The following is a 10856-nucleotide window of genomic DNA, read 5'->3' as shown; positions in this document are numbered from 1 at the left end:
GTTGTTAAAGCGGTTTTGCCCGGCACGTCGCCCGAGGCGCAGCCGCGGCAGCCGCAGTGGGCGCACTCGACGATGCGGTCCGAATCGAGCTGGGCACGCGGGACGCGGCAGATGCACGTGGTGCCAAAGTTGTGGTCACGAGTCTGGATGCAAGACAGACAGCAGAGCTTCTCATACCCGGCCTTCTTCCACTTTGCCATCAGCAGCGCATCGGCGTAGCCCTCATCGACCAGCCACTGATACAGTTCGCGCGAGATGACCTTGCGGACATAGAACAGGTTGTACACGTATCGAGTCCGGGCATGGTGCAGCTTGAGCACCTCCCACGTAAGCTGGACTTTGCGCTTGCCTACGCCGTCATCATTCTCTGCCCTCCGCATCTCTTCTTCAAACTGATCAAGCGTCGGTACAATGTCATCAAAGCCCTGCGGCGGCCGCCTCGTCCTGTTGGTCCTGATCTTGGGCATGGCTCTGCCTGTGTGTGGGGGAGGGGGGGGGAGGGGGGGGGGGACCGGGTGTTTGTGGGAACTAAGGTACGGGTGTGAGGCGTGGAGTGTGGGGTGTGGGGTGTAGGGTGTGTGAGAGGGAGTGATGTGTTGGTGTGGGTGTGGGTGTGGGTGTGGGTGTGGAAGCGGACGAGGCTTGGCTCACGCAGACGGGTGCCTCCCGAGTGCGACATGGCGCGCCATCTCAGCTCAGTCGGCAGTCTTGTACTGCCTGCCTGCCTCCACCGTCACCGACCACCACCGCACCCTTCCCTCCTCACCACCACCGCCTCGCCGACAGACAGCGGCTTTGCACCCGGACTTGAGCTCCTCTCACCGTCATGGAGTCTTCTCGCCACAAAGACCGCCCGTCGGACTCCTCGTCCCGCCACCGCTCGCACCGCTCGTCCCGCCACCGCTCGCATCGCTCGTCCCGCCACCGCTCATCGGGCTCGCATCGCTCGTCAGGCTCGCACCGCTCACGGTCGGGCCGAACTGGTGACTCGTCGACTCGGAAATCGCGGTCGGGCAAGCGTTCGCGCTCTGGCAGACATCGCAGCAGCAGGCGCTCCAGAGGAGGAGAGCCGCGCGCGGCAAGCTCGGCAAGCTCGGCAAGCTTGGCAAACTCTTACTCCGACTCGACGTCGCACACTCGCTCGCACAAGCGGAGCCGTCCACTGACAGAGGACGGAGTCGCAGGCAAGACCAAGGTCCAGCGCGCATCCTGGATGCTCGATCCCACGCTGCCGCCGAGCTCGGCGGCAGGCGAGCCTGCGGCGACACCCAGCGCTCCCGCGGCACCGGTGCCTCAGCAGCGGTACGGCCTCATTCTTATGAACGGTAGCAGCTTGTCGACGGGCCCGCCGGCAACGGCAGCGGAAGCTCCGGGTGGCAAGCCGTCGTTCCGAGACCGTGTCCGTGCCCATCGGACCACGACAGCATCAACCACAGCGTCAATCGGTGACCAGCAGTCGGACAGCAGCGGTGCGAGCTCCGGACGTGCACGCTACCTCGAGGCGACTCGGCCGGGCATGATGCGGCCCGGAAGTCTTGCCGCACCTCTGGCGCCTGCAGCTGCCCTCCCGCCCGCAGCCGCCCCCGCGCCCGTAGCTGCTCCCACGCCCGCGCCGACCGCACCCGCACCTAGGCCGCCGCTCACCGCGGCGGAGCGCAACAAGATTGCGGCACGAATTATGCGGGCCAAGCTGAAGAAGGACTTTGCCACTGTTGCACAGCTCGAGGCCGAGCTCGCGCCGCCGGCGCAGACCAAGATGCTGGTGAGCGTAAGCGCCAGCGGGGCGCGGCTTGGAGTCACCGACCATATCTCTGCTCGCGGCGACCGGAACAATCCGAACAAGCTTAAGCGCAAGCTGGTGACCCATGATGCGGCTGGGCTGCGGACCCGGTTCCTCCGCGCCGACGAAGGCGCCGAGGATCTGACGCCGCAGCAGCTGCTTGTCCGCGAGCGCGAGGCGGCCAAGCTTCAGGGCATGGCTGACGTCGATGCGGCCTTTATCGAGAATGTCATGGCACAGGGCAAGCGGTATAGCGGGGCGCTGGGTGGCGACGACGAGGACGACGAGTACGGGACCGGCGAGGCGTGGCGGATGTGGGAGTCGCGCAAGGCGTCGCAGTCGTCAGAGAAGCAGGCCCGCAAGGCGCGGCAGGCCATGGTCAACGCCACCCGCAAGCACGACGCCGCACTCGGCGCATGCACGCTATGCTTTGGCGCTGCAAAAATGCGCAAGGCCGCCGTCATCGCCACTGCCGATCACATGTACTTGGCGGCAGCAGCCGCGCCGCTCGTCGACGGTCACGTCCGCATCGTGCCGCGGAACCACGAGGTGAGCTTCCGCAACACCGAAGCCGCCGCTTTTGCCGAGGCCGAAGCCTTTATGCGCGCCCTCACCGCATACCACGCCGCCGCCGGCCGCGACGTCGTCTTTGTGGAGGTCGCTCTCCAGTTGGATGCCCTCGTCCACACAGCCATCGACGCCGTGCCGCTTTCGCGCGACGATGGCGCACTCGCGCCGATGTTCTTCCGCAAGGCACTGAGCGAGTGCGATACCATGTGGACCTCGCATGAGCGGGTCATCGACGTCATCGCCCGCGGCGGCCTCCAAAAGTCTGTCCCGCAAGGCTTCCCTTACATCTTTGTCCAGTTTGGCACCAGCCCCGCTATGGCCCACGCCGTCGAGGATCAGTCGCTCTTCCAACGCTCGTTCGGCCTCGAGATCCTCGCCGGCATGCTCGACCTCCCGCCGACGGCCTGGAAGCGCCCGCACCCACGCCACCCGCTGCCATCGCAGCAGCTGCTAGCGAGTTTGCAGACCGCTTTGCAGACTTTGACCCCACAAGGCTTCCACCATCTGCCTCATGAATTAACTCCGTAACTTGCACTTTACTTTGTGTCTGCAAATTTTTCTCGGCACGCGCGCGTTCGATCCGTTATTGTTGCCACCCCCTTTCCCGCCGCTACGGTCATGATCTCACCAAACATAGTAGCCACTCCACCTCCCCCCCCAAACCAACCACCCCCCAACACCCCCAAGCACCACTACCTCTCAGCCCCCCTCCCCCCCTCCATCCCCCCCCTCCCTTCCTTGCACTCCCTTGCACTCTTTGCTGGAAGGCATGCCGCTGTGTGGGTCGTCCAAAGTCGGGGCAGTCCCGAGGCGGCGGGTGCGGCTCAATGACACGGAGGCCAACAGCGCCGAGGGCTTTGCAGACAACGTGGTGGTGACCTCAAAGTACACCATCCTCACCTTTTTGCCGCGCAACTTGTATGCCCAGTTCCATCGTGTGGCCAACATCTACTTTCTGCTCATTGCCTGCCTCCAGCAAATCCCCGGCATCTCGCCGCTCGGCCGCGGGACGACGGCCATGACCCTAGCTGTCGTCCTCGCTTTTACCGCTCTCAAGGAGGCACTGGAAGACATCCGCCGCCACCGCAATGACCGGGCGGTCAACGCGACCCCGGTCTCGGTGGTGCTTGATGGCGAGCTGGTGACTGTCCGCTGGCGCGATGTCCGCGTCGGGGATGTTCTGCATGTTCGCAACGGCGAGTTTCTGCCGGCGGACCTTCTCGTCCTCTCTTCGTCTGAGCCGCAGGGCATGTGCTACGTTGAGACGTCGAACCTCGACGGTGAGTCGAACCTCAAGATCCGCAAAGCACCCGAGTCGTCAGTCCACGCCGTGACGCCGGCAAGTGTCTCGGCGCTGCGCGGCCTGCTCGAATGCGACCCGCCCAACGCCGACATGTACCGCTTTGACGGCTCGCTCATTATGAGTAACCCGAGCAATGGCACCGCGCAGCTGTCGATGAAGCAGGTTCTCCTTCGCGGTGCACAGCTACGAAACACCAAGTGGGTCTTTGGACTTGCGGTCTACACTGGCAAGGACACTAAGATCGCAAAGTCGTCCAACAAGGTCCCGACCAAGCGGTCGTCGGTCGAGAAGTTCACCAACACCCTCATCATCCTCATTTTTCTTGCCCAGCTTCTGCTCTGCTTCATTTGTGCTCTCGGCAATGGTATGTGGCTGGCCAAGCACTCGGGAAGCCACACGTATTTGCAGGCGCAGGGCCTCTCGGCATCGTCGTCGGGTGCGCTCTCGTTCCTTACCTTTCTCATCCTCTTCTCCAACCTCATTCCCATCTCGCTCTACGTCTCGATGGAAACGGTCAAGTTTGGCCAGTCGATTTTCATCAACTGGGACATCCACATGTACCACGCCGAGCTCGACGCACCAGCCATTGCGAGAACGTCGAATCTCAACGAGGAGCTCGGTCAGGTCAAGTACATCTTCTCTGACAAGACTGGAACGCTGACCCGCAACTCGATGGACTTTAAGAAGATGACGGTCGGCGGCATTGCTTACGGTGACGGCACGCTCTCGATCATGGTCCACACACCGCGGTCGTACGCGTCGAACAAGGTCAACGAGCTCGAATCCAAACTCCGCCGCGCCAACACTGCAGATTTTTCCCACGAGATCTCGTCTGACGTCTTGGAAAACCTCGGGGCGTCCACAGTCCTGCCGTCGTCGTCGGCAGCGGTCAGCGACGCTGCCGGAGTCGGCGGGCATGAACAGGAGGAACAGGAGGAGGGTGGCAAGTCCAAGTCCAAGTCCAAGGCCAAGTCCAAGGCCAAGTCCAAGTCCAAGTCCAAGGCCGCTAGCGGTGAATCGTCGTCATTGTCATCGTCGTCATACGAGTACACTTACTCGGTCACGTACGAGTACGAGTACTCGGATGGGTCGCCGGCTACCAAGGGAGGCATGCGTCCGAAAGCGCACGCAGGAGCGATGGCCGAAGGCGTGCCGTCAATCACACTTGCGGCGCCTGTGATGCGGGAGTCTTTGGCGTCGATTCCGCTGGCGCGAGGGGAGACGGTCCCGCACTGCTGCTTTGAGGACGACGGGCGGGTGATGCGTGATTTAGGAGATCCGACCAAGCGCGAGACGCTCTTGCGGTTTTTCACGCTCCTCGCCGTCTGCCACACAGTCATTCCCGAAGTGGTAGAGGACAAGGATGGGACAGAGTCGATCCTGTACCAGGCAGCATCGCCCGACGAGGGCGCGCTGGTCAACGCAGCCAAGTACTTTGGCTTTGAGTTCCACACGCGGACGCCGACGAGCATCACGCTCGAAGTCCTAGGCCACGACCAGGTCTTTGACGTGTTGTACGTCAACGAGTTCTCGTCGGCACGCAAGCGCATGTCTGTCGTCGTCCGCCTCCCCGACGGACAGGTCAAGGTCATGGTCAAGGGAGCAGACGTGGCGATGCTCCCGCTGCTCGACGCCGAGCTGGAAATCAACCGCAAGCTCTTGCGTCCGACCGATATGCACCTCAACGTATTTGCCCACGAGGCGCTGCGGACGCTGGTCATGGCCGAGCGGGTGATGACCGAGGCCGAGCTGGCGACATTTGCCACGGCGTACGCCAAGTCGGAGCGGGGAACGCCGCTTGAGCGGAAGCGAGCCGCTGTGGCGGCAGCTGAGCTCGTGGAGCGCGATCTGGAGCTGCTCGGCGCCACTGCCATTGAGGACAAGCTGCAGGACGGAGTGCCCGAGGCCATTGCTTCGCTCCGCAAGGCTGGCATCCACGTCTGGGTCCTCACCGGCGACAAGCAAGAGACGGCAATCATGATCGGGTACTCGTGCTCGCTCCTCGACGCCAACATGGAAGTGGTCATTCCGTCGCCGACCGACCCGAATGTTGAGGAGAACGATGACGACCGCGACGAGATGCTTCTCTCTGGGCGGGATCCGGTGTCGGTGGCGCAGCGGAAGCAGTGGCTCCGCATCTCGCTGCAGCGCATTCTGCGCTCGATGGAGGCACAGATCGAGCCTGTTGAGCACGCGTGCGTGCTGGATGAAGGACGCTCTCGTTCCTCCTCGAGGCACCGCGCGAGGTAAGCGGCGACGGATCGGCGAGCAGCACCAACGCTGGCACTAGCGCTGGCGCTGGTGACAGCAACATTGACGCCGAGCTCAAGGAGCTTCTGCTGTCTGTGACCAAGCGTTGCAAGTCGGTCATCGGGTGCCGTGTCTCGCCGGCGCAAAAGGCACAGGTTGTGGCGTTTGTGCAGTCGGCGCTCGACCAGGGTGTGGTGACGCTCGCCATTGGCGACGGCGCCAACGACGTGGAGATGATCAAGGAGGCGCACCTTGGGGTGGGCATTTCCGGCGAGGAGGGCCAGCAGGCGGCCATGACGGCCGACTACGCTATTGCGCAGTTCCGGTTCCTTCGGCAGCTGCTGCTTGTCCACGGCTTTTGGTGCTATGACCGCATTGCCAAGCTCATCATGTACTCGTTCTACAAGAACATTGCGCTCTCACTTGTTCCGTTCTGGTTTGTCTTTGCCTCGGGCTACTCGGGCCAGACGTTTGTGGAAAAGTGGACGTTCTCGCTGTACAACGTCATCTTCACCGCGCTGCCCATCCTCATTGTGGGCATTTTCGACCAGTCTGTCCCGCGCCGACGACTGCTGGCCCACCCGGAGTTATATCGGACTGGGCCTGCTAATCGGTTCTTCAACTTGCGAGTTTTCCTCGGGTGGATGCTCTCGTCGTTGTACCACTCGCTCATGTTCTACTTTTTCGTGCAGGGCATGCTCGCGCACAACGTGCTCCACAGCGACGGGCAGACATCGGGCCTCTTTGTCAACGGTATTTTCATTTACTCTGTGGTGGTGGTCACGGTCAACTCCAAGATAGCGCTCGAGACCAGCTCGTGGACCATCCTCAACTTTGCCGCCATCTTTCTCTCTGTCGCTGGCCTCTTTCTATGGATCACGGTGTACTCGTTCATTGTGCCGCCGACCGACGCGCTGGACATGCTCGGTGTGGGGCCGCAGGCATACACCTCGCCAGCCTTTTGGTTCATTCTCGTTCTTGCACCGCTCTCAGCGCTCCTGCCAGACGTGCTGTACATGTACATCCGGCGGACGTTCTTTCCGGAGGCCTTTGACATTGTGCGCGAGCTCGACAAGTACTTTCGCCTCACCGCCGTTGTCGCGCGCACCCTTGCCCTTGTCCACCACACCGCCGCCGTCGCCTTTTCGTTCTGGCCAGACAAGGCGCGGCGGTCGGCGTACGCTTACGACCCCGCCCCGCCCGAGCACCACCGGGTCATCCTCGCCACAGAGTACCCGCCGTCGGGCCGGAACAGGCATGTTGGCCAGGCCGCTGCCACCGCGGCGCCCCCGTCACAAACCGACGGCGACTCGACGCCGGGCCTCCTGGGCGGTGCTATGGCTCGCGAGCAGCTGGTCATCCACAACTCGCGCGAGCGGCTTCACGATTGCCCCGATACCGTGGTCTTCCACCACAGCGCCGCAACGTCGAGCGCGCGTTCGCTCGGCTCGGCGAGTCATTAGCACGGTCGTCTCGGCGCATAGTCGTGCGCCCTAAGTCGAGCATCATAGCACACACCCGTGGCCGGCTGCGCAAAGCGATCGTCGGGGGTAAGGCTCGTCGTGAAAGCGAGACAGGGCTAGAGGTTCATTGGGAGACGCGCGAACGGCTCGGGGATGGGATCCGGAAAAGCATCGGTGGTGCGGAAGGTCTCGAGCAGGGCGTCCTTCTCGACCCAGCGCTCGAGGCACCATGCCTTGAGCTCATCGGCATCGCGCGGCAGCTCCTCAATGGGGTAGCGCTTGATGTGGATGACAATGCGCGGGCCGTTGCCGGCGGCGGTGTTGAACATGCCTGGGAAACCCTCGGGGTAGTCGACGGTGAGGTCGTAGACGGAATCGAGGAGCGAGTCGCGGAGGGCGTCGACAGTGGCGATAAAGCCGCGGGTCCGCGGGAGGAGCAGGTGCTTGAGTGCCGGCAGGTGTGAGTTCTGCTTCTGGTAGGCGACCGACTCGGCGTACTTGCGCGGGGTGATCCGGGTCGACTCGGGGTGCGAGAGGAGCCAGATGGGCAAGCCGGTGGCCTTGAGGTTGGCAAAAGTGTTGCGGATGAGGTCCGCATCCTGAGTCCAGTTGCGGCGAATGAAGACAAAGCCCATGAGCCACGCACCCCAGCCAAAGCCCGGCAGGTACTTGACGTTGTTCTTGGAGAAGATCTTGATGCACCCGAGGCGGCCCTTGCGGAGCGCGAGCGAGAAGAATGGCCAAAAGTCAGCGAGGAAGATGTGGTTTGAGATGAGCAGCGCAGACTCGCGGAGTGGGAGCTCGTCGCCGTAGAACTCGATCCGCGAGCCGCCCCACACCTCGAGCATCCACACCATGTGGTACCAGATCAGCCGGTCCACCATGGCATTGAGCGTCCGCGCATGCCCGATCCGCCCCCCGAGGAGCCACGAGAGCGGCGAGACAATGGTAAAGGTGACTATCGCCATGACGATGGCCTCGATCCAGATGAGGCTCCACAGACAGAGGCCGGCGGCCTTGTAGAGCATGCCCATGCTGTGTGTGTGTGTGTGTGTGTGTGTGTGTGTGTGTGTGTGTGTGTGTGTGTGTGTGTGTGTGTGTGCGTGTGCGTATGTGTGCGTATGTGTGTGCGAGTATGCGTCACTCTATGGTGAGGTGTATGGTCCTGCCGTGTGCGTGTGGCAGCGGCGGCGGCGGTGGTGGTGGTGGTGGTGGTGATGTGTGGGTGCGTAAGTGGGTGGTGGGGTGGCTGGGTGGGTCGTGGACGTGGACGTCGCGTAGCCCAGGAGGGGGGGGTGGGTTTGGGTGCAGTAAATGGCGAGAAAAATTGGTCGGCGGTGTTTGGCTTTTGTCTTTGCGTCAGTGGGGGGGGGGGGGGGGGGGGGGTTGGTATCCTACGAGGCACGGTGGGGTGAGTGGGGGCAAGAGCGCTGGACGCGCGCCAGTATTTGCCGATCAATCAGCGGCGACCATGGCCTCGATCGAGAGCCAGGTTGCTTCCGCAAGCGAGGCGACGACAGCTGACGAGCTTGTGCGGTCGCGGTAGTGGTTGACAAGACGGGTGATAAAGGTCTGGCGGCCATTGTGGGCCGATCGGGTCTTGCGCCAGAGCATGATGGCCATCAAATGCCAGCCTGGGAAGTACGGAACCTTGCAAGAACGCTGGGTGATCGGGGCAAGATGGGTGAAGAGGCCCTTGCGGGTGCCGTGCAGCCGATCTGCCTGGGTTCCCAGGTACTCTAAAAAGCGTGGGCAGGCCTCGAAGCAGCATCGGTGGCGGAGAAGGCCCGATGGCTCGCGGACGACGGCATCAACGGCACTGGGTGCTGCACGGTTCATGGCGGCCACCTCGGCCTCGCTGAAGAGCTTCGGTACACCGGCATGGGCTGTGTAAAACTCAGCGAGCGCAGCGAGCTTCTCCTGCCTCCGGAGCTCGCGCGCGTTGAGCTTGCGGGTTCGGGCCAGTCGGGCAAGCTTGACACTCCGCGCCGCAGCATACATGGTCTTGCGCGCCCGCGCCGCCGCGCTGGCCACCAATGCATGCGGTTCAAGCAGCTCGCCAATCTCGCCACCGCGGCGGAGCTTGGATGAGTGGAACTCGATGCCCTGGACATAGAGCGCAGCCTGCAGCGCCCGCCGGTCGAGCTCGCGCCCAGCACCGGGCTCCACAAATTGGGTGAGGAACGCGCCCATCGAAAGCCCACGAAACGTGCTGCATACGGCTGTCACAAAGGCCGGTGGCGGGTCAGCGGTCGGCTGCGCAAGCTCGCGGCCAAAGCCCTGGACGACCCGTGCCATCTGCAGGCAGGCCAGCACGGCCGTCGGCGGTACATTGGTCCACCCCGGCTTGCGGAAGAGCTTGCTCGACGCCCGCAGCGCGCGGTCGATGTCGGCTTCGCTGCCAAAGGTCAAGGCCGACGCCGGCGGGTCGATGACCTCATCGCTCGGCGAGATCGCCGGCACTGACTCAGGGCTAATGCCGAGCGCCCGGGCCAGGACCGCTTGGGCCTCGTCGCGCATTGCAGCCGCGTGGTTGGCCACGCCGCGTCTTGCAAGACGGCACTTGAGGTAGACGCGCGACGACCGCGAGATCGACTCAGCCAGCAGGGCCAGCGCCACAGCAGACAGCTGCGGCGCTGCAGCGAGTTCAAAGAGACCAACCTCATCCACAGCCTCGTGGCACACCATCAGCGGGCCTAGCACCTTGGCCACCGATGACACATCGTCCTCGGGAGCCTCGGTCAGTCGCCGCTCCGGATGTGGCTCCATGAGCTTGTAGATCACTCCGTTCCAGAACTGCTCGGGCGATGCGCCGTTAATCCCCATCCGCGCCCGCAACGAGGTCAGCAGCGTCCACACCACAGCCACAAAGCCAGGCTCGCAGCACGCCGGATCAAGCAGCTGGTTGACGGCCTGGACGAGTGCCACCGTCAGTAGCGCCGTCCGCTGCGCCGGCAGCGCCAGCACCGGATTGCGGCAAAAGACCACGCCGAGGTACGCAGTGTGGAGCGCAGACTTGGCGTATGCTTCCAGCACCGGTGCCGCGGCATGGCCCGGCCGCATCACCACCAGCACGTCCTCGACAGCCGCCACCGGCCTGACTCGAACCACCGGCCGGCTGGTCTTGCTGCGGCTCTCTCCAGCATCGTCGACGTCGCTGTCGTCATCAGACGAGCTCAGTGAGTTGCGACGCCCTTCTGCGCCACCCGGGTACCAATCGATACACAGCGGCGAACCTGTGCGAAGGCCGCACATGACTCGGCTGGTCTCGACCCACGCGCTCGTCACCGTCTCGACATGAATCTGCCACGGATCGGCGACGCTAGCGTTGCTCCGCCGCACCACAATGCCCAGGCCGAGACTACCAAAGCCATACAGCAGGTCCGGGAGAACAAAGCCGGCAAGCGCAGTCTCGGGAGAGTCGCCGATAGCGTCGACTGCAGCTTGGGCGAGCTCGATCTCTCGGTGCGCCGGTGGCGAGAGGTCAACA

General features: G+C 63.4%; 4 protein-coding genes across 4 annotated transcripts in view; 1 reads left to right on the top strand and 3 right to left on the bottom strand.

The window, feature by feature from the left end:
- The window catches only part of AMSG_06442 (G10 protein), a gene marked incomplete at both ends in the record, with an annotated part of 915 nt that extends 448 nt beyond the window's left edge, over window positions 1-467 (bottom strand). The window contains one exon of the mRNA XM_013901656.1: window positions 27-467. Within this exon, the coding sequence (XP_013757110.1) occupies window positions 27-467 (441 nt within the window). The remainder of the gene's footprint in view (window positions 1-26) is intronic.
- A 746-nt stretch (window positions 468-1213) lies between these two features.
- On the top strand, window positions 1214-7366 carry AMSG_06441 (phospholipid-transporting ATPase 1; the record flags this gene model as incomplete). Its single annotated transcript, XM_013901655.1, has 3 exons — window positions 1214-2807; window positions 3154-5852; window positions 5888-7366. The coding sequence occupies 3 exons, from the start codon at window positions 1214-1216 to the stop codon at window positions 7364-7366; spliced, it is 5772 nt and encodes a 1923-aa protein (XP_013757109.1).
- Window positions 7367-7482: 116 nt separating this feature from the next.
- AMSG_06440 (1-acyl-sn-glycerol-3-phosphate acyltransferase PLS1) lies at window positions 7483-8400 on the bottom strand (the record flags this gene model as incomplete). Its single annotated transcript, XM_013901654.1, has 1 exon — window positions 7483-8400. One exon carries the CDS (start codon window positions 8398-8400, stop codon window positions 7483-7485), a length of 918 nt encoding a protein of 305 aa, XP_013757108.1.
- A 421-nt stretch (window positions 8401-8821) lies between these two features.
- The window catches only part of AMSG_06439 (uncharacterized protein), a gene marked incomplete at both ends in the record, with an annotated part of 16292 nt that continues 14257 nt past the window's right edge, over window positions 8822-10856 (bottom strand). Inside the window, one exon of the mRNA XM_013901653.1 lies at window positions 8822-10825. Within this exon, the coding sequence (XP_013757107.1) occupies window positions 8822-10825 (2004 nt within the window). The remainder of the gene's footprint in view (window positions 10826-10856) is intronic.

Source organism: Thecamonas trahens (genome assembly GCF_000142905.1).
Source record: "Thecamonas trahens ATCC 50062 unplaced genomic scaffold supercont1.28, whole genome shotgun sequence".
Taxonomy (NCBI): domain Eukaryota; order Apusomonadida; family Apusomonadidae; genus Thecamonas; species Thecamonas trahens.
This window is presented reverse-complemented; position numbering and strand designations above follow the sequence as displayed.